At 50.6% G+C, this 22,910-nt stretch overlaps 1 protein-coding gene across 6 annotated transcripts; it reads right to left on the reverse strand.

Annotated features, from left to right (window-relative positions):
• Window positions 1-6,515: 6,515 nt before the first annotated feature.
• On the reverse strand, window positions 6,516-21,304 carry LOC149871115 (uncharacterized). 6 transcript variants are annotated; one of them, XM_090032148.1, is made up of 7 exons: window positions 20,761-21,161; window positions 20,104-20,290; window positions 19,568-19,727; window positions 17,889-18,614; window positions 17,550-17,760; window positions 17,055-17,144; window positions 6,517-13,743 (listed from the first exon to the last, which is right to left on the reverse strand). In XM_090032148.1, the coding sequence occupies exons 4-7, from the start codon at window positions 18,513-18,515 to the stop codon at window positions 12,338-12,340; spliced, it is 2,334 nt and encodes a 777-aa protein (XP_089888274.1). In that variant the 5' UTR covers window positions 18,516-18,614; window positions 19,568-19,727; window positions 20,104-20,290; window positions 20,761-21,161; the 3' UTR covers window positions 6,517-12,337. The 6 variants fall into 6 exon arrangements, with proteins under 6 accessions (XP_089888276.1, XP_089888275.1, XP_089888274.1 ...); XM_090032150.1 differs by lacking the exon at window positions 19,568-19,727 and having other exon boundaries at window positions 6,516-13,740; XM_090032146.1 differs by lacking the exons at window positions 19,568-19,727; window positions 20,761-21,161 and adding an exon at window positions 21,170-21,304.
• Between the last annotated feature and the right edge of the window lie 1,606 nt (window positions 21,305-22,910).

Below are 22,910 nucleotides of genomic sequence, written 5' to 3' on the forward strand. Positions count from 1 at the left end.
TAAAAACGGGTTGATGGTGAATAGTTCTTCTTCGTTAGGTTCATTAGAAAGTTTGGTATAGACAAAGGCACTTACAGAGTTTATACGATTTTGGATATACTTCATAACACAAGAACAAATACAAAAGAAAATGATAACAGGTACAAATACTAAGAGGAGTGCTGAAAGTAGGTTAGATAGCCAAGATGAAATATTAAAACCTAGTGCATTAAAGACTTGAGAAAGTAGACTGTTGCCAACGCCAGCGATGCCGTTGACACGGGTAGCTATTTTGCGAATACTATTAACCTGTTGGTTAAGTGGACTGGAAACATTTGGAATTGTAATGCAACATAGGTCATTAGATAGGTGTAATAACTAGGAACAGGAAAACAGAGTGTGTCACTAACGATAGACATAGCATGGTGGGCATCAGCTTGTAGCTATAGTTCATTTACGGGAATCTTTAGGCGTGACAGATGGTGTTGTATAGTGGTTACGACAGTGATGCGCAGGGGTAGTGTTAACGGAACGATGAATAGGCTCGCCGATGTATCGCGTTAGCAGGGAATACAGCCACTTCTTCGGAGAAGTGGTTTCTACGGAGTCAAGGCGCGTATACAAGATGGGTGACGAAGGTTTCCCGAACGGCTGTCCCATACGATACACTTGCCTGTAGAGAAAATAAACTGATTAAGGCAGGGTATAAAAGCTATATACAGAATAACAGCTAGTCTTTTATCTCGGAACGACGACTCAGCCAATTATGATGGGCTAATAATGTCTTATTGGGCGTGTCAGTTTTAACATGATAGGTGTTTGGGTAAGTTCCTGCAGATTGTATTGTTCCTTGGTATAGAAGCTGTTTCTTTTCGTTAGGCCCTGGTATGGCTACCCAGACGAGTTCCTCCGGTTGGAATCGAGGCTCCCATGGTTCTGGTGTTTCTTGCTTTCTCTCGGTCCATAACGACTTGTCTTCATTTAGTTGGATCAGAATTTGTGGTAGGCGGCTCGTCCAATTTGAATATGTGCCGTTTCCTGTTACACGGAGTTTTTCTTTGAGGATGCCTATGAAACGTTCAACGACGCCATTTGACTGTGGGTGATATGGGATGTGAGTGTGCCAGACGATGTTATAGGTGTTGCAAAAAACTGCTAGGGCCTTTGACGTAAAGGGTGGTCCTCCGTCGGATTGGATCTCATTTGGCACTTGCCAGAGGCTCATGGCCTGAAGCAGCGCAGAACAGACGGTTTTAGCGGTGGTCTTCGTAAGCGGGATGCATTGCAATTGTCTGGTGCCTAGATCGACTAGGACTAATGCCTTAGCCTGACGTTTGACTCCAGGGAGTGGTCCCATGAGATCAACTTGCCACGTCTTTCCTGGGGAAAAGTACTTTGGGTCATATGCTTGTTTGGCCGATGCGGTTGGCGTAGTCTTGACTTTATTACATATATAGCAGGTTTGACTTTGTGCCTTCCAATCTTTAAGTGTGATGGTAAATGGTGGCGTTTCAGCAGTTACTCGCTTCCATTTGAGATGAGCTTTGTTGGGGCTGATATGGCCCCAGAACTCATGTAGCCATTGCACTAAGTGTTGATTATTGACATCTGTCTTAGTGAGGATGGCTGCTGCAACTTGTTGTGGTCTATTTGCTGTTTTCTTGATGGCCTCTGCACGCTTCTCTGCATCTTGTAACACGGCATCGATGTGGGCGTGGACTGGGTCGGTGTCTGGTCGGTGTGAGCGGGTGTGTTGTAACAGAGGTATGGTTTTAAATTGAGGCAATATAGCGAAGATATGATTCGACAAGAGTTGGTTTTCTGTGGCTTGTGCTTGTCCAGTTAATATTTTGTAGATATATTGGGAGTCAACAGCTATTACAGGGACAGGTTCACGGACATTATGAGTATCTAGGCAGTGTTGGAGGGCTCCTTTGAATGCGAGGAGTTCTTCCAGTTGTGCGTTTGGAGGTGGGGCTGCAGGTTCTACTTCAATGTATTGGCATGGGCTACAGAAGAATCCATGTGCTCCACCATGGGCTGTACTTCCGTCTGACGCTATCCAGGCAGGCAGGATGGTGCCATACATTAGTAGGAGGTTTTGGTGAGGGAGGGAAGGTGTTGAACTTGCTGGCGCTTCTTTCGTCTTCCAGTGGTGGAAGTGAAAATGGAAGACTTGTACTAATTCTTGCCAGGTGGTACTTAAGCCATGAAAAGTTGGGTCTGGTCGGTCGGGAATAAGGAGTGGAAGTAGTGTGACGCCTGATCCGATGAGGGTTCCGGTGGTTGTAGAGATGCTGGGATAGGCAACTGTAGCGAGCTGAGATGCTAGTAAGAGGGTTCCTGTGACTCCATACCGAAGTTGGGACGGTTGCATGGCTTTATAAGTTGAAAATACTAGCTTGTTATCGTTGGTAGTGCCGGTTGCCCAAAGTATTTGACTTGTATGTCCAAGGGTAACAGTTATAGACTCATTGGGGCTGACGCTGTGGAGAACTGTAGTTGAGGTGGCTTCTAAGAGTTCTTGTAACTTATCATAGTCGTGAGTGGGGTCCCATATGCTTTGAGTATCAGTTTTAATGCGTAGTTGCTGATGTAGACATGCAATGACTTCTAGTTGACTTGTTGGTACATGCGCTCTATGCCAGTTCAGCTGGCCTAGAAATTGTTGAATTTCTATTTTCGTTGGGGTAGTACCTTTGATCCAGGGGATGGTTGGAGTTGTATGCGTTGTTGCTTTGCGAGTGTCATGATCGAATACTTCGCCAAGGAAAAAAATGTGTGGCTTTGCGGTGAGTTGAGATTTTTGCATGTTTACAGTCCATTGATGGGCTTGTAAATGATGTATTAACTTTGCTGTAGTCTGGGTTACTACTTCTGGAGTTCTGCCCATGATAGCAATGTCGTCAACGTAACTCCAGATGCGGACATCCTCAGACGTAGAGAAGGCTTCAAGGGTAGTGTTGATGGCTGCCGTGGCTACTGCTGGTGAATTGCAGTACCCTTGGGGACAGACGTTCCATTTAAACATTTGTCCATTTACACACATGTTAAGTATCCCGACGTCATCGATTATAGGGATAGAAAAGAACATGTTTTTGAGGTCTAAGGTACTTCCAAACCAGGGGGTTGCCTGGTAGGCTATCATTTCGCTTAAAGTCTGTGGTAGGGTCTTAAGGTTGGGCTGCGATAAAGGTTCTACTTGCTTGTTGGCACAACGATAATCAACTACGAGTCGAGCTTCGTTAGGGCTTCCGGGTTTTGCAATGCCCCAGGCAGGTGATAGAAACTTAGCATGCGAAATTTTGGAAATACGGCCTGCTTCTTGTAGTTCATTGAGAAGCTTCTGGAGTGACTCTTGAAGATGTGACTTTGTAGGGATGGGTGTGTAGCGCCATGACAGGTGATTGACAACTTTTGGCGTATGGGGTGCGATGCTCGATGTTTTACAGGGTGTAACTGGAAATGCTTGTAAAAGTGTAGGCTTGAGATTAAATTTGAGGATCTCTGAGACACCGAGTAGGTTGACATCTCCTTTCGCTGCTACGAACGACTTTCCTGTTGGGTGCTGTACACAACGGCCTAACGTGACACTGGCGACGGAGTTTAGGCCTTGTACGTGGGTTCTTTTTTTAAGCAGGGTGTGGGGGGTAGATGGTTGGATGACTGAAATTTGTGCTCCGGTGTCTAGGAGGAACTTAATTGCTATTGCCATCTTGAGGCCTAGAGGGCCTTTATCGGATGAGTTGCTTTTGATGTAAATAGTTGCATAGGGGCGTTGATCATGCAGTTGTTGAGATTCGCCACCGAGGTTAACTGCCTCGGCGGCTTCTACTCGTTTTTTGGCTTTGACTGGCGGTTAGGATCCCATCCTAGTTTGATGGCGAGGGTTAGTTGCTCTCCCTTTGATAACTTTCGAAGAGTCGCTTTATCTAGCCCGGATCGCCCCAATAGGAAGCCGAATCTTGCTCGCTCTAATGGCGTTCGAGTAGGTGGTCCTTGGGCTGGTGGTTGTTGTGGCAAATTATGAGCGGAGGGATGATTTGGCTGTTGAATCGAGGGCTGTGTCCATACTGGTTGAGTTGTAAGGGCTGCTGGGGGAAATGGAGAAGACGACTGAGATACAACTCCGGTGGGTGAAAAAGACTGCGGTTCTGCGAGTAGAGCAAATCGTTTTAATGTTTGACTGGCAGGGGAGTCTAGTTGGCGTTGTAAATGAAGAACAGTACTGCTAGGCTTGCCGACAGCAGTAATCATTACTAGGCGAGCTGCTTGCCCAAACCCGGCTCCATAAACTTGGTATGCTTCTTCTACTCCCTCTAGGGTAATTGGGACTTTACTAGGATCTGGTAGGTACTTATGCGGCCATTTGTCCATAGTGGCCCTGAAATCTGCATTGCCAATTGGGTTTTCTCTAGGATTCCATCGCAGGAAAGAGCAGCCTATCATGGCATAAATGAGTGACAAAGCTCTTGGTTGTTCAAGTAGAGTAGAGAGTCCGTCATGGATTCTGTAGGGACAGTTGAGAAGTGCCCCGACAGCTAGGGCAGCCGGCGATAACACTGGTAACTCTTCTACATCTAGAATTTCGGTATTCACGCAGATTCCTCCACTCCACTGGGATTGTTGCATTAAATATCGCGCTTCTGTCTTGTCCAGTGTCTCCATAGCATGTACGACTACGAGACGGCCTAACCAGATGGCGGGGGTTTCATCTGGGCTGATTCGTGTATCCAAATAGAGTTCTCGTAACTCGCTTCGGTCGCGCGTTCTGAAGACGATGGTTGTACGTTCTGTTTTCATGGGGTCGCGAGACTTTCCCTTAGTTTTGTTATTTTCTGTATGCCGTTGGTTGCTCTCACCCTCGTTTTCTTCTTTTATACTTTCTTCTCCTTCTCCCCTTTCGCCCTCCTCTTGCTCCCCTTCGTCTCTAGAAAATGGAAGTGTGTCATCCTCCTCTTCATCTTCTTCAGTAATAACTTTTCGAGTCCGGGTGGTAACAGGCAAGGCAGCTCTTCGAGTAACAGCTGGTAAGGTAGTTTTTCGGGTGGCAACTGGTAAGACGGCTAATGGCGGAGTTGTTGATGGCAATGGTGGATAAATTGACAATATTAGCGTGGTAGTAGTAGCAGGAGGGTTAAGTTCTGTAGTAACGACAGCGGCTAGTGGTGCGGTGGCGGCTGGCGGAGCGACGGCGGCGGCTGGCGGGATGGCGGCTGGCGGAGCGGCGGCGGCGGCTGGTGGGATGGCGGCTGGTGGAGCGGCGGCGGCAGCTGGCGGGATGGCGGCTGGCGGAACGGCGGCGACTGCTGGCGGAGCGGCGGCTGCTGCTGGCGGAACAATAGCAACGACTGGGGGGTAGAGGAGCTTTGCGGCGGTGTCAACTGGAGGGTTAGGCTCTGAATACGGAGGTGGTTCTTTTTATTCAGTTAGTGTATATTCTGGAGCAGTTGGAGTAGTTGGGGGAAGGCATGGAAGTAACTTCGCTTCCTTTAAGCACTCAGGGCTCTCTTCTGGGTTGGTCAGCACGCTTGATGCCTTTGCGGCTGCTAGTTCTGTGGCATTGCGGCATGCAGTGTGGAGCTGCGACTCTAAGTCTCCTATAGCTCCTACAGCATTTATGAAGTGTCGCAACAAAACTTCTGTCACTCTACTGGGAATTATTTCTGTTTTGTTAAAGAGTCTTTTCTTGGCTCCCCTCTCGGCTTCTAGTTCGTGGCGGCAGCAGACTAGACTATCATAGGCCTTCCCAGTTTCAGGTATTCGCTGGGGGTTAATTTGGCCGGGGGGGTGCTTTCCTATGACATTATGAAGGAGCCCTAGAATAGAGGCTTGTTCTTCACTGGCCGGTGACGCATCTCCTTTAGAAGGGAGAATACCTGCAAGGGCTCCGTTTCCCCCTGCATTTGTTGGGGAAAATATGACTTTGGGGGCGGCCATTACACACCCCAGAGCAGCAGCAGCTAGTGAGCATGTCCAAATTCTACTTCCTGGTTCGTTCACCCAAATGCGACCAGAGATTTGAGTCTTAGGGTCGCTATCGCCTGCCGCATGATAAGCAAGATGATTCCAAAGATCATCAGAGGTTAATGGGGGTGAACGGTGTCCCAGTCGCCAGGGACACATGCAGACTAGCATGGCCTGATCGTCTACTTGGGATCCTGTTCGTGACGCCATGTGGCGAAATGCCGGGCTAGCGGCTCCGGCACCGCTTAGGGGAGCCGCGGGCTTTGCGAGTTGTGCGAGCGTGCGGCTTGTGGGGCGGGATTGAGGTAGCTCTTAGCCGCCCTCGAGGTTCGCCGAGTTGGCACAAGTAGACGACTTAGAGTAAGTAGTTAGTGTCTCTTAATCTATAGGGTGTCCGTTGGTTCACGAGGTTCCAGAGCCAGCCCTTGCGTTCCAACAGTGGAGCTAGTTCAAAGCTAGGTGCGGCTGCCGACTCCTTAAGTCCCAGAACTGGTCAACGGCTCATTGATATGGAATGTTAGTAATAAAAGTTATTACTGAGCAGATATAGAGTAAAATAAAAAGATTTATTCACTCACCTGGCCTCACCCTCTTACAAGTAAGAGGGGAGGCCGGTTGGAACGAAGTTGCAGTAAATACAAGTATAGCGAGTGTAGGTATGCTGTCTAAGCTACGATGAGAGGCAGTCGAGAAGCGGAGTCTCCGATGTTTCTTCAGTTACAGTATGCTGGATACTAAAGGGGTCTGTTGGTTCACGGGGTTCCAGAGCCAGCAGCTGCCGACTCCGTAGTCCCAGAACTGGTCAACAGCTCATGAATGGGATATTCTATAGGGTGTCCGTTGGTTCACGAGGTTCCAGAGCCAGCTCTTGCGTTCCAACAGTGGAACAAGTCCAAAGCTAGGTGCGGCTGCCGACTCCTTAAGTCCCAGAACTGGTCAACGGCTCATAATTGGGAAACACAAAGCAATACTGTAACACAGTGAATCGTTGTCAGTTGTCGGATTTCTGAGGCCTTTATCTTCGCTGGGATACGCCCAGGCGGGGAGGCTGAGAACCGGTCTGTGGGGTGATCAGGGCCACAGAGTTTTCCAGTTGTCGTCTCTGCTGCTTCCTGCTTTTTTGCCTCTTTTATAGATGTTTGTTGGACTGCCTCTATGACACTAACTATAGTATACAGATAGGATAATTTTCTTTTACATAATTATTGCTAGGCAGATTTTCTACATAAGTTTCATTTCTGCAGAAATGACACTTTTAGATAAGAAATGAAATTTACAGAATGCGCATGTGTAGCTTAATGCCAGTGGAGAAAAGTACAAAGCGTTCATTTTGATTAACAGTCCACTTCAAGGTTACATAAATGTGAGAGTGCCACGCGGCAGTTACACAAAAAAGAGAAAATAATATAAAGTCTTTGCTAAAAACTATAAGACAGTTACAAAAAGAAGTTCATTCCCATGTAGAGGAAAGGTACCAGAAAGGCTGGTAAAAATATAGGTTATCTGTAAGGTGCATCTCTACCCTGCCTTTTTGGTGAGATCAGACAACATCAGTGGTGAGATCAGACAACATCAGTGGGGTTGATCAGACAACATCAGTGGTGAGATCAGACAACATCAGTGGGGTTGATCAGACAACATCAGTGGTGAGATCAGACAACATCAGTGGGGTTGAGACCTTGGGGCAGGGAGCTGTGATGGGGCTGGAAGGGCACCTCTCTGGTGCCTGTGGGGAATGGGTCTTTCTCTTTCACCCCTCCATGCCTGGTTGGGCTACTGGCATTGGCTCCAGTGATGATAAGACCAATTACTTCCCCCCAAAACCAGTACCCCCACAAAAAAGTACCCCCAGGCCAGGATTGTTGAGCCCCCAATCCTCAGAGGGCTGAGTGGAGAGCTGGGGGGTGAGGGAGGGCTGAGGCAACTGCTGTAACTGCCCATCTGGAAACAACCCTTCTCACAGGGGTGGTGCCCTTGGACAGGATCCCCACATGGGGATGGGGGTCTGTGAAACTTTGTTCTCTGCTGAAGACAGAAAAAAGGGCCTTGTTTTATGGAGACAATTTAAGAGTTCAGTTTCAGCCTCCTCCATTCTACCCCATTGACTGCACCTCACTGCCTGATGGTGAGGACTTATGCTATGAGGGAAACATTTATTTTGATTTGGTTTATTTTTATTTTGGCTCCTTTTCAGCCTTGAGGGTTAAAAAATCCTGAGCAGAGGGATGTTTTTCTCAACCCCACTACTACCATCCGAGGTGAAAATGGTCCCACTTCAACCTGGGGTGTGTTAGCAGTTTGCCTTTCCCTTAGATGGGGGGCAGCAAACATTCTCATAGGGCAGAGGTTCCCAACCACCAGGCCGTGGCTCCGTACCAGCCCATGGTAAGTTTGCTGCTGGGTCATGGCATGAGTCCCCAACTTGGCCATGGTAAAAAAAAAGGTTGGGAACCACTGTCATTGGGGGAGAGATACCTGGGGAGGGTTATGAGGGGAAACGGCTCCTGCGTGAACTAGAAAAAGGCATCCCTTTACAGTGAACTTTTGTATCCCAGGGGCTCTCCAAGGGTCCAAACCTGAAAATCTGTGCTCACTCTCAAAAGTGAGCTCACTCTCATGGCCTGAATGGACATGATGTTGATTAATACTGGGTTTCAGACTGCATCCATCACTTCCTATTTCACGTGCAGATGTACTCTGGAACACATTGTTCTCGGCATCTCTGGCCCCCTGTGCCTTAACGCCACAATGCTCCCTGTCCAGAGCCAAGCTGCTATGAATGGTGTAGGGCAGGGGTTTTCAGCCTTTTTTAAAGAGTGTACTCCTTCTGGCTGAACACAGAGCAGGGGGTGGGGTGGTGGCGGCAGTGGTCACACATAGCATGGCTGATCATACATGTGCAGCTCCGCAGGCTGCTAACACACCTGGCCAATTACATGCCACCCATCAGCAGCCTGTGGAGCCACATGTCTGACACATGGCGACAGCAGCGCAGGGTAGTGGTTCCTGGTGGCAGCCACCATGTGTGAGCTCCCTTGCCCTTTCCCCTGCCTCCAGCCAGCTGGGTGGCATCTGTGCAGCCTGCAGAGGGGAGCTGCTGTCCTTGTCTGCCCTCCCCCCAGCTCTGGAGGCAGTGGTGTGGGGTGGTGTGTGATAGCACTCTGTCCCTGCCCGCCCGCTTACCCTCTAGCACCTTTCTGGATTGACAACCCCTGGTGTAGGGAGTTGGGCTGAAAAAAAGCTTTGACCCATATACTTCTGAAACAACTTTCAGAGCAAGGCATCAAAAGCAGTGATCAGCAGATCTCTAGAACATTTTGCATGAGCTGTTTCCTAAGAACTGGAGCAGGGTGGAATAGGCTGTCACTTATCCATGCAAGATTTCTTAGGCCACTAATAGGTGAATTAGCATCTGGACCTTAGTTCTTATTGCCCCAGTCCTGACTTGTCACCTGAGGTCCCTGTACCCATTCAGTAGAGAGAGGCCCAGCCCTGACCTACATTTGCAGAGTGGGGTGTACTTTGGCTCTTCTCCCCAGTGCAATTTATTGTTTATGCTCCATCACAGTGACAAGTGTATGAGGTTTCAGGGGGATTCAGGGCTGGGAGTCAGAAGGTGCTGAGGCGGCAGCAGGTCACCCAGTGAATTCCTGGGCAGCCCCCATGGAGAAAAGGGAGCTGTTCCTGTGTGCCATGAATTGTATATGGGACATGTTCCTAGTATTTTCTGCATCCAGTGTCTTTATCATGCCTATCCTAAACATGGGTATCCCTCATGTTGAATTCCTGGTGGCTATAGGTTGTCCTGCCTACAGAGGTGAGTGTGAGTAGGAGCCCTGTGTACAGTCAAAGATCTGCCAAAGCCTAAAAAAGCCTATTGTACTGGCGTAGTTAAGAAACACGTTTCTATAACTAGCAGCACAAGACACAGATGGATCCAGCATCCCATCCAGCCTCCTTTGCTTCCTCAGCCTGAATGGACATGTTCCCACTTACAGCAGGGTGGGCTGAGGGAAGCATTTTGATAGCCAGGCTTTGAATTCATGCCTTCTGGAGACACAGAAGGTGACCCTAATTGACCTGCCACCATGCTCCCTTCTCCCATTTATCAGCATATTCAGCCTTTTGTAATTCAGTGTGTAATAGGCAGCTTCAAACCATATAACACAAAATCCAATTCCACTTTCTGTGGTGAAGTCCAACACAAGACAAATCCCCTCTCCTCCAAAAATCAATGGTAATTCAAAAATTATGAGGTTTATTTTTCAATGTAATTTAGAGAAAGTTGGGGCTGTTTTCAGAGTTCTTGGAACTTCTCTGTTCAGGAAAGATAACAGCAGGTACTCTTTTTGCTCCTTCCAAAGTTCAAATATTGGGAATGTAACAGGGACTCAGGCAGGAGCCCTGTTACTAAGGCAGGATTGGGCATGACTGACCCGACGATGCACCCTGCCAGGTGGAGGGAATTACACAGCCGGGGCAGGACTGGGTGATTAGCTCACCACGGCTGGTATATATTTAGTGATAGGACACATACCTTTTGCTTTCAGGCACAAGAAGAGTGTGAGGGACAGCCAAGCGACAGCAGAGCAGCATGGCTGGGGGAACCCTGACTGAAGAGAGAGAGAGCAGCACCCTGGGAGTATGGGCAGGCAGGAGGATCCCATGCTGGCCCTGACCCTGACCTCAGAACCGTAACTCCACTGAGAGCAGCAGCACGAGAAGCAGAGGAGCAGCCAAGACTACTTTCAGCAAGAGGTAGATGAGAGAAACATGCCTTGCTAACAAGACAATTAGTGCTTAGAACGTTGAGCGCTACAATGTAACTGGGAAGTATAAGGTGCCAAGTTATCAGTTCGGCAGCTCCTATGTGCCTCACTAATGAAGTAATTAGCGAGGCTACTGCTACCGTGCAACTTCACTTTGGAAAATAAACCAGCACTATGAGCATGTACTATTTGGGTGGCATTTACTGATCACTAGCATTAAAAGATGACTAATACCTCCTTCATTTCCTTTCAATCCAAGTCGTGGCAGGCGAGTACTGAAGGGAGGTGGAGCTAGGAACGCACACCTGCTCACAGGGAGATCAGCTGATAGGACAATTGGTGAAAGGATGAAAGTAAAGACCACGTGCTAAGTAATTAACCTATGGGAATAGCCAATAGGGGAGAATCTTAGCAACAAATAGCTTCAGAAATAGTAGAGAAAGTTAACTGTTCACAGTGGGGGATTCCAGTGTTCCCGTCTTTAACCCAAAAGGCTTATCATACACCTTCCATCTCCTTCCCATGGGAAAAGTGAGACCTGCTACAGAATGTCCCTCCTTCAGCCTTGCCATCCTCCTGTCACCCAGCAGAGTGTACCTACGTCTCAGAAAACCTTGCTAAATCATCCCTAGTGTATGTTCTTCATTGTACAGCACTGTGTGGATCTCAATGATCCCACTGGAAGGTGAGGGGGGCTGGGAAATCCCAAAGTCCTCTGGGCCTGGAAGAGTCTCTGGCCCTGGTCCATGCCCATTTTACAGCTCTGAAGAGAAATCAGAGACCTACCACTGGAACATTATGTTAAACCTGGGGGCTTTATTAGAAGAGAAGCCATTATAGACAAAGGAATGTTAGGGGATGGCAGCAGCAGGCATTTGGCAGTGTAGAGTTCTGAGGAGACTGAAGAGCAAACCTGATGAATGAGCTCTGGAAGAAGCAGCAGCTGCATCTTGCAAAGACCTGATGGACATGAGCACATCTGGGAAAGGGTTTACATGGGAGTGAGGAAAGGCAAGGTCAGGATACAGCACAGGGAATGCTTTCCTAATAAGAATAAACATCTTATTTCTGTAATCCAAGAGCCTCACACACTCAAACCATAAGAGTGCCAGAGAAGATAGAGCTGGAAGGGGACATGAGTCACTGGATGTCAATCAACTCAGTTGTGTTGGGAGGACACCACTGTTCCACCTGGAGAAACTGGGGGTTCCCAGCCCATGAGGAGGATGTAGGTTCTAAGGCTGCTGCCATGAGGAGGATGAAGAGTCTCTCCAGAGATGCCCCCATTGCCCGGACCAGCCCTGCCTGAGGCCCTTTCCAATCACCACAACTATCTCTATGGAGCCTACTCTGGAGCCAAAATCTGCCCATTTCCCAAGTGGCAAGGAGCAGATGTAGGACCCAAGCCACACTGGCATACCAGCGTACAGGGGGAGTTTTCTCTCAGTGCCTCCCAATCAAAACCTGAGGCTTGGTCAATACTACAGTGTTTCAGGAGGGATAAGAGTGGGTAAATCTCTCTCTGCACTCAGCCTAGGGATGAAGCTGCTTGCCCAGACACAGGCAGTCGTCGGTGCAGAGGGTGTAGGTGTTCCTGAAGCCCATCCACACTGCTGGCTGAGTTATGGCTGAGTTATGGCATCCTGCATGTGGAGGCGCTGGTGCTGAGCAAGGTGGGAGGGGCGGGTGAAGTTCTTCCCACACTGACAGCACCGATGAGGCTTCTCCCCTGCATGGCTGCGCCGGTGCCGGGCCAGGTGGGAGGAGTGGCTGAAGTTCCTCCCACATTCAGCACAGCAAAATGGCTTTTCCCCCGTGTGCACACGCTGGTGTGTTGCCAGGCTTGAAGGGCAAACGAAGCTCTTCCCACACTCAGTGCAGCTGTGGGGGCGCTCCCCAGAGTGGACACGCTGGTGCTTGGCCAGGTTGGAGGGGCAGCTGAAGCCCTTTCCACAATCTGCACAACTGTGGGGATAGTCCCTGGAATGGATGCGCCGGTGCTGGGCCAGGTTGGAGAAGCAGTTGAAGCTCTTCCCACAGTCTGAGCACTGGTGTGGCTTCTCCCCTGAGTGGATGTGCTGGTGCTGCACCAGGTGGGAGGAGCGGGCAAAGCTCTTTCCACACTGGAAGCAACGATGGGGCTTCTCCCCTGAGTGAATAAGGTGGTGCCGGGCAAGGGTCGAGGAGTGGCTGAAGTTCTTCCCACACTCAGCACAGTGGTACGGCCTGTCCCCTGTGTGCATGCGTTGGTGTCTGGCTAGGTGTGAACGGCAAGTGAAGCTGTTCCCGCACTCACTACAGCTGTGGGGACGCTCCCCGGAATGGATGCGCTGGTGCTGGGCCAAGTGGGAGTGCTGGATGAAGCTCTTCCCACACTCGGCACAGCGGTATGGCCTCTCCTCCATGTGCACACGCTGATGCCGGGACAGGTCCCGTTGGAAAACAAAGCTTTTCCCACACTGGGTGCAACAGTGGGGGCGTTCTCCAGAGTGGATCTTGCGATGAGCAGCCAGAGTTGAGAGATGGGTGAAGCTCTTCCCACATTCGGCACACACCCGCGACTCTTTGTTATGCATGATCTTGTGCAAGGCCAGGTGCAATGGGCAGTCAAAGGTTTTCCTGCATTTGGGGCAAGAGTGGACTGTCTCACTGTGCTTAGTTGTGAGCTCCTGCTGCCCTTTGAGGCTTTCCCCACCAGCTTGGTTTGGATTCAGTCCCCCTTGCTGGTGAAGCTTCCCCTTGTGGATCACTGTGTCTCTCAGCTTCTTAAATTCTTTGCTACAGCCCTGGCTTTTTCCCGGCTCTGTTCCAGCTCCAATTTCACACCCAGCGGGAGCTGATACCTCATTTGCTGCCTTGTTTTCCCTTTGCTTATGGAGCCTGTGCTGACTTTTGTGCAATTGACCTTCCTCAGGTCTCAGGAGATCTTTCTTCCCCGATATCCCTGGGGATGTCCTCAATAGCTCTAAGTTTTTAGGCCTTTCCTCAGGAGGCAGCTCCTCCACTCTGCTCAGCACCTCGGCATCTGCTGTGTGGGGAAGGAAAAACAAAATTATACTGTCTTGCTGGAACATGGCAAACTGCTGTTCACAGTGCTGGGATGGGTCACAGAACAGGGTAGGGCCTTGGCATTTGTGTTTCTTTAATAAAATGAGGTCTATCTCCTGGGATGCCAAGTCCTGGGTGCAAGAGAGAGAGAGACAGGTAAGTGTACTGTGCTAATAATCCCTTATTCAGTGGATTTCACAGACAGTTTCTCAAAGCTTGTTGTATCCACGCTCCATCATCTCAGACACCCTACAAGGGAGAGAGATTTTTGAGTTAGGACAATAAATGAATGGCTTCATGCTTGAGCTGAGGATGAGACCAGAAGCATCTGCTTAAAGGAAAAATAAGGCACTCTAAGGGCTTATCTACCTACCCCACAACACTGGTAGTCCTTACGGAGTTGACGCTGAGCACTCCCACATCCACCTGACTTGGCTGACATGTTCCAGAGGCCGAAGTTCATTAGTTAGACTGCTCAGAACTTGTCTCCAGTGCTTGTTCTTGATCTCTTGCAGTCCCGAGAGACACATCTGGGGACAAGTCCAAAGCAGTTTTATGGCTGGGTTTCTGGAACTGGTCAGCAGGCATTGGTGTATGTGGAGCATTCAGCACTGCTTTCTTCAGGACCATATGCTTCTGTGGTATAGACAAATCCTAAGGGGTTGCTGGGCTTGGTAGGAAAGTCAAAATGTTTCGTCCCTCCAAGAAATGTTCTGGGAGGGGAGGATTTGCAACTGATATGCCTGAAATGAACTCTGTGGCTCTCTCTTCTGGAGGGAGCAGAGCTCTGGTTCCTACCTGCCTGCAGGGAAAGATCTGGTGCAGGGAATGAGTCCACAGAGCTATTTTCTAATAATTAGTCCCAGCTATCCTTCCAGGTCATGGAAACTACATCAGGGCAAAGGCCTTGTGATTAAGCTGCATATGGGCTATGTGTTTGGGCCCAGGGATTGTGACACTGAGGGCTCCAGAGATGGAACAGAAAGGGATATTCTGGTATAAGCCATGAAGAGTTGACAACTCCCTCACCCTGCTCAAATGAAAGCTGTGAATCCTGTCCACCCCATGAAGTCATATAATACAGCCTGAGAAATTGATTAAACCACTTTCTGAATTCCACTTCAAACCAATCATGAGGAACCAATAGCAGTGGATAGGAGAGCCCCAGTTTTTCTATTTTTCAAAACTAAGGGCTTCCCAGAGCTTTTGCCAACCATGCTGACTTCCACAGGGGATTACAAATACATTGATACAGGCTGTGATAGAGGTATAGGCACCTTGGGTTGGGAAATAAATTCATACATTGCTGAGTGAAGATGGAAATTAGAGACCATTGCATCCCAGGGAGACCAGATCTATGCCTAAAATTCAAAACTGCAGACTAGCATTGGCCTCAACAGTCCTAATGAGGGGAAGAATGGAACAACTGCTTGTCTCCAAATGACTGAACTGTAGGAAGTAGAAACAACACCTGCTCTTACGATTATAGAATAACCCATTCGAGGTCAACATCTTGGGGTAGCAACACAGGGCAAATTTGCAGTTTCCAGGTCCACTGTAATTCTGGGTATTGAGCCTTTCTGAGAGGGGTGTGGGCTGCAGGGGACTGACACAAGTCACCTGGGCACAGGCCCTTAGACCCTGAGCTTTCTGCATGGTTTTCACCAGACCCAGAGCTCCACCTCCCCTCACTGTGGCAGATCAAGTCAGGTGTTGGGCATTGATTTTCTGTTTGGGGCAGTGGTTAAAGAGTGTTTATGACTGGGTACTAGATGAAGAGTAACCAACTGGAAAATGAATCCAATGAACTCAAGAATTCTACTAAAGTCTTGAAGGAAAAGGGAAGGTAGACATTTAGAATGAAAGAGAAGGCACTGCAGGGAGAAACCTTCAATAGATGATGGCCCTTGTCACACAGTTAGTGGAGGGATGGTCATTGAAATATAGAGCACTAACCATGCAGAGGTGTATAAGGGGTATAAGAAAAATAGAAGCACCAGAGAGGGGGTAGGACAGAGATTCAGTGATATGTGATATCCTGAAAAGAAGAAAGAGAAAGCTTTTACATATTTTCAAGATGGAAAGATGAACAGTAACACTGAATACCATTATGGATGGATAAGATCTATCTTATTTAGGTAATTCTAGGCAAAGAAATGGAAATGAACTTATTTGTGGTGAAGGTTTAAAGCAAGAACCTGTGGATGCGAAAAGAGTTAATGATGGGTGACAACTGTTTTTTTATGGGAGAGAATTTAATTTATCATCCACAGTGCATAGGAAAGATGTTTTAATAACTGTAAATGCAACTAATAGCAACATTTCCACCCAGAGGAAGGATCATCACAGGAGTGGATACAAAAGTGCAAGTTTGTAAACACTGTAATGAGTATGACACCACGATCCCCATGACATGCAGTGTCCTTACAGATTCTGACATGCTGCTGTATATGCCACTGTGGATGATGAATGGGAGTTATGGATACAGACCAAAGAAAGAAGAGACACATTATAGCATGCAAAAGCTTATCCTGTGACATTGATCTAGGCAGTTTCTCAGAACAAGGACAATCCTAGAATCACATCCAAAAGAGATGGTCAATAAAGACAAATTGACTGCACAATGACCAGAAACAGAGATAGAACCAAAATGAAAGTCTGACACCTTGTGAGAGCAGAGAGACCCAATGCAGTGTACTACTTGATGATTTTGGGCTACTCCCAACAATATAAAGAAAGCCTCTTTATTCCAGCCTCCTGCTCAACAGTTCCTGGTTTGAAGGCCTGTCTTCAAGAGACTGCTTCTCAGCTTTGCTCAGGCTCCCTTAACCTACTGGGTGGGGAAGTGAGCCCACAGGCAAGCCCCAGTTCTGTTGGCACAGAGAAAGACTGGCATATGTCTAATGTATCCTCAAGCCTCAGTGCAGGAGAGAGAGAAGTCCCACAGCTTCTGCTAATAGACTTCTCTGGTCATAAAATTTGAGAAGAGCCCTGAGGACTCTGTACCTGCTCAGAATGGCATGCACAGCACCATGTCAGAATCTATAAAGACACTGCATGTCATGGGGATCATGGTGCTATGCTAGGACCCATCATTTAAAGTTAAAGGGAAGGGAAAGACCTGGGCGATCTGCTCCGGGGTATAACAAAGTGTTCTAAAGGATGGCAGGAGAAAAGGAAAAGCCTATGTGCTGAAGCAGGGAGTCCCATTAAAAAACACAGCCAGACTAGTGTTTTCCACTGACAGACAATGCCTCTTGCTGCTGGAAAGGACACAATGCTGCTCCTTACCTTCTCCTGAAGAAAGGCTTTGTCTAAGGAACCAGCCTGAGGAACTTTCATCTGCTGATGAATCCCAGGTCTCCTCTGTGTCGGGGGAATCTGCAGCAGGACAGAGATCTGAAGCTAACTGCACATGGAGACCCAAAAGTTGTTGGCAAACCCATTTCCCCAACTAGCGCACTGGCCCATTTTTGGACAGACAGGACTCAGAGCAGGCACGAGAGAAAGATGATTGAATTTGATTGTTGATTTCAAACATTAGAGCAGCATAAGGGCCAATCCAGGATGTTTCTACTGGGTCTGCACACATGCAGTGAAAAAGGTCAGGGACCCCTCAAACTAGGGGCTGCCAAGTACCAGAAATAGGAGCCCTGTCCTACCCCAGAAATGCAGTTATAGAGATCAAGGACCTGTCACAACCAAGATGGGTAGGGACAGAGCGTATCTCATCCCAAATGCTGAACAAGCACTCTGGTGTGAAGACCCAGGCCCTTGCATACTTACCTAACTCCTGGTGGGATGGCGACTCTTCTTCAGAGATACAAGGTGACTCATCCTGGGGCCTTGGGGTTTCATCTTTTCCTGCCTCCTCTTGGGGCACATGTACAGGATGGGACTGCAGCTGCTCAAACCAGGAGTCATGTGGTTTTCGCATTGCTCCAGTTGGAACCATCTTGTCCAAGGCCATTTCCTTGACCTCCATGTGCACTGTGACCTGGGGACAAGAAAACAAGTCACTAGGGAGCCAGGAACTGGGAGAGATGGGAACGGGAAGGAACATATCTCAGACACATGGAGATGGGGCCAACACTATCGACAATGATCAGGGTGAAATGCTCTCACCTGGAGCTTTTCATCCTCTGGTTGCCCCAGCTGAAACCCCTCAGCCAGTGTCACTGCTTCAGCACAGGTCTCCACACCACGGCCCCACTCCCAGCTCTGCATCTCTTGGGGCAGGATGGCCAGGAACTGCTCCAGCACCAGCAGCTCCAGGATCTGCTCCTTGCTGCGGCGCTGGGGCTCCAGCCATTGCTGGCAGAGGTCCTGCAGGTGGCAACAAACCTCCCACGGTCCCTTGGCCTCTTGGTAACGAAAGCCCCTGAAGCGCTGGCGCCACTTCTCCATGGCAGGGAGGTCATCCCTCAGTACCACCTCTGGCAGCTGTGGGGTACCCAGAGCTGGCACAGCTTCAGCAGGGGGCCACAGGATCTGTGGCACCTCTTGCCACTGGACCTCCCAGCGGCGGGCTAGCTCCTCCTGTGGCTCCTTTTTGACTTGCTCTGATGTTACCCATCTTGGGGACACCCCACCAGTCCTGGCCTGGATAACAGAAAGATCTTTCCCTGCTCCATCAGGCCCCACCCCAGATCCAGGACCTGCTGGGTCCTGCTCCTCCATCTTCACTGCGGTCTGAACTAATGCTGGGAATAGGAGACCCAGAGCTGGTGCTGGTCCCATCTCAGCAGCCATTTTCTCCGATGGGGTGGCCTCAGTCCAGCTTGGGCCTGCACCGTCACATAGTCACTGCTCACACATGGCCTGTTGGCAGCATCCTGTTCACTGGGCCATCTGCATGAAAGGACACAACATGGATTTTATCACTGATCAGGGATCCAGGACCATCAGCCACCATCCCATCTCCACACTCTTTATGCTCACCCATGTAGAGAAGTCACATGGTTGTCGCAGTGTACCCTCAGATAGGGCACAGGGAGTAGGTTGGCTCCTGAAACAACCTCCATTACTATATCCTCACAGCATAGACCAGGAAGCAACCATGACACAGGCCCCAGGCTTCTAACACCGCACAGAGGATCCTGTACATACCATAGGGTCTTGCATCTCCAAGCGCCGCTCCCCTTATAGCCTTGCACAGCCCTTGCAGCCCACTGCCAGCTTCTATAGGCAGTCACATGGCTACAAGCCCCATGTGGTCACCCCCAGTCCTCCAGCCCACCACCCACAAAACCCCTTACCCACTGGTCTGGCATATGGCCCCACATACAACTTTCCCACAACAGCAGAGCTCACCTCCCCTATACAGTCCATAACTCATTCCCCTAGTCTGCCATTTCCACAGCAACCTGCATATATTCCCCAGCCCAGCTAGCCCTCATATGGCTCAAAAGTGCATCTTCCCCACAGCACCCACACTGCAATCCCACAGCCCAGGTCCTAACAGCCCCCCATATCATCACACATCCCACCTAGCCCATGGTTCACCCCCTCCCCCAATCAGCCCACAGCCCCCTCCTCTGGCAGGCAGCTGCTCCTCCTGCGCTCAGCCCCAGCCCAATTGGAGGCAGTTCTTGCAGGGACTGCTTGAGAGACTTAGCTGTGTCAGTCTGAAATCAAGCAGAAGGCAGGGTAGATTTGTACTTTATAGACTAACCAAAGTGAATACATATATATATAGCACAAGCTTTAGTGGGCTGATGATTGTGCTATATACTCATTTTGGTTAGTTCAGCAGAGATCGTTTGACTTAAAACCAGGTTAAGAAAACTGCTGCTGCACCTTACCGGTATGAAAATCCATAGGGAGTGGTGACAACAGCAGCAGCACAGGATGTGCACCTACAAGCAGCTTGGCATCACTGAAGTCAGGCTGGCCTCGGTGACCAGAGCTGGACTCCTTTTAGCTTGCACTGTAGTAGCTTTAGTAGGCTTTTAGCTGTGCAAACTAAAAGAAATGCAGAAATGCTAATCTTATTGTGCTGGAATTTGGATTCAGGAGGAGCAGCAAAAAACTTTCATCCCCTTTCCTCTGCCCACGCTAATAAAAGCACAATGCAATTCACTGCAAGATCCTCTCCAATGACTGTGTTTTCCACCACCATATGTACATTTTTCCAGGATATAACTTCATTATGTCTTGCACACAGCTTTTAAATATTTCCATGGGCTAAACTTTTAATATTTGAAACTGAAACAATGTGGTGGCTTTCCAAAACATTCATATTCCCCTCTCCGGAGCTGGGAGTTCTTAAGGATCAAAAATCCCAGGGGATTCACTGCCCCAACGAGGCACATAGGGCTCTCTTCTCCCGATGACCTACCTGAGACAGCAGACTCAGCCATCCCTGCTGTTTGGAGCAGACAGCTGGATATTAAGTAAGGGCAGGAGAGTGGAATACCAGGGCATGCCGAGGGAATGCAGACTCCTGTTGGTCTATGCCCATGAAATCCCCTGATGTGTTAAAAGTCCCATTGGTCTGTGCTGCCTGTGCTCCTTGGAAAACCCACCTGAAAACAGGAGAAAGGGGATTGCGGCATCCACACTCCAGGCGCAGGAGCACAAACTTTTTTGTTTTGGGAAAATTTTTCGTATTCCAAGTCAAATTAGGCAAATCACTTCCGAACCCTCTTGACTGAGCAATGCTCAATTGTTCAAACACCATATGTGATGCTACAACCAGCAAGTATCCTCCACCCCAGACATGTCAGCTTGGGACTTCAGATACTCCCAAACCCACTGGCAGGCATCCTACATGCAGACCCAAGCCTGAAGACTCGGGGTTTGGATGCCCCAGTCTCACTTCCCCTTAACCAAGGGCCACAGAGGAACAAGCTAGGGGGGAGTCCCCCCATTTTCATCGAGTAGGTGTGCAGCCACCGCAAGCTGGCCAGCGGGAAGCCAATTACAAGACTCCTACGGCGTCCTGCCTGCAGCGCTCCGGACAGGGGCGCACCCTCCTCTACACAATGCCTCTTACATCCATCTCGGCTCGGCAGCGCACTTGATCTTAGCCCACACGAACACTACAGCCAGTCTTTGGGATCACCAAGTGTACAGGTTTCCTCGGAGCGCGACCCCTCCAGTCCGACTCATAGGAAATGCGGGTCGGACAGGACCTGGGGGGGTCACAGCATGCAGTCCAACCCCTGCTCAAAGCAGGGCCAGCCCAGCATCAGCTCTGGGGACGACCCCAGACAGACACTGGTGCAGAGGGGCTGGGGAGGATGTAGCCGCTTTGTGGCTTGCACGCCTGCGTCCCCGAGCACCCTGCCCGGACCAGGGGCCGCCCCTGCCGCTCTCACCCCCCAGCGCTGGCGGGGACGCTGGGCTGCGCGGCCCGGCCCGGCCCTCTCCCGGCCCCGCAGCCGCCCCCAGCCCGCACTCACCGCCGCCGCCTCTGCGCAGGCGCGGCCGCCAGGCCGGACCGGGGCGGGCGCGTCCCCTTCCGGAGCAGCGCGGGGCCGGGGAGGGCACGGCTGGGGCTGGGGCTGGGGCTGCCGCTCAGGGGCCTCCCGTGCCCGCCCAGCCCGGGGGCAGGGGCAGGGGCGACCCCACAGGGCTGAGGCCGGAGCAAGCGGGGTCCGGCGGGCGTCAGGGAGGAGGTGCCCCCTCCCTAGGGGGCAGGCAGGGCTGGGCGCCGGCAAGGGGCTGCCTGTGGGGGCGGGGGCTTGTGTGCTGGGGGGGCACAGCTCTGGCAGGCTGTAGGGGCGCTGCTGCTGCCCGTGGAGGTTCACGGGGGTTGGGTCAAACAGCCCCTGCGGGAGCTGCCAGGGGCCTGTGGGGCCGGATCTAGGACGTTGCGGGGCCAAGGAAGGGGATCTGGGGGCAGCGCCCATGTGGGTGTTGTGGAGGGAGTGGGCTCGGATTATGGGCGACTGGTGCTGCCTTGGGGGGGGGGGTCCCCCCATGGCCAATCCCACTGAGTGTGGGGGCCCGCGGCTGATCACTGAGAGGGAAGTGGCTTTGCCCGCTTCTGGGACCACCATGGCACTCCACTCCTCGGCCAACACTTGCAGGGCGGGCATTGGCGCTCCCACTTGCCCTCCTGCCCATCACCTAAGTGGCGAGCGTGGCTGGTCAGGGGGTGCACCCCCATGCAACCTATACACGTCGCCACTGGCTCAGATGGTGGGGCCACATGCAGGACTGTGGGGAAGCTGGGATTAGGGGCCGCATGGAATTGGGGGGCAGGGTGCTCAGGGCATATATGCAGGGATGTGGGAAGTGGGTGGCGGTCCATATGCAGGGGACTCTGTACAAGGTTTGGAGAAGGTTGGCCAAAGGATCAGGCGGGTTCACGTGGGGTTGGGAGCCACATGAGATACTGGTTAGACCTGGCAGCAGACTTGTGAGGGTTGGGGAGAGGGGGGTCTGCAGGCCAGGGGAGAGTGTGGGAGGTCTTGGTGGGGAGGAGGGCTGGAGGGCCATATGGGGCTGGTGGCTTGGTGGAGCCTAGGGATGTTGTGAGGGCAGGTTCCTGGGGTCTTCATTGTGAGCAGATCCATGGAAGGGTGTTCTGGGATCTGGCCCACTTCGTGAGTCCAGGGTCAGGCAGGACAACCACGTGGCTCTGCGATTGGAGTGAGGTTGGGGTGGGTGTGGGTGTGGAGCTGGAATGGCGGGCTTCTTACCACAGACAGCCCAGGAAATGGGACATTGCCAGCAGCTCTGTGCATAAGCAGTGGGAGAATGAGAGTACAGGCCCTAAGCTGCAGTGAGGACCCCTGCCTTGGCAGAGAAATGGCTGCCAAGCTGGGGCCAGCACCACTTGTGGGTATCACGTTGCCAGCACCTGCGCAGCCCTTAGTGCATATTGATGAGCAGGACACAGCAGGTCCTGAGCCTGAGGCAGGAGCTAGTGAGTCAGGGAAATTCGCTTGGGTTGTCCAGGTTAGGACGGGCAGAAGGTTCCTCAGATGCCGGTACTAGAAAGGATCAAGCAGAAGCCACAGGATGAGTCAGTCCAGTACTGGGAGGTACAGTGGCAGGAGGGGCTGCAGCCCCAGTGTCCCCCAGCTGAGGTGAAGCTGGCCTTGGTGACTCAGGGTTGTTGTACATGACACCAGGGGACACTCTCCCCAGCCTAGAGACATGGCACAAGCACTTTTGTGGCATCCACTACCAGGG

The sequence above is a fragment of the Crocodylus siamensis genome, chromosome 2 (assembly GCF_052110815.1).
Source record: "Crocodylus siamensis isolate JL-2025a chromosome 2, ASM5211081v1, whole genome shotgun sequence".
NCBI classification, from domain to species: domain Eukaryota; kingdom Metazoa; phylum Chordata; order Crocodylia; family Crocodylidae; genus Crocodylus; species Crocodylus siamensis.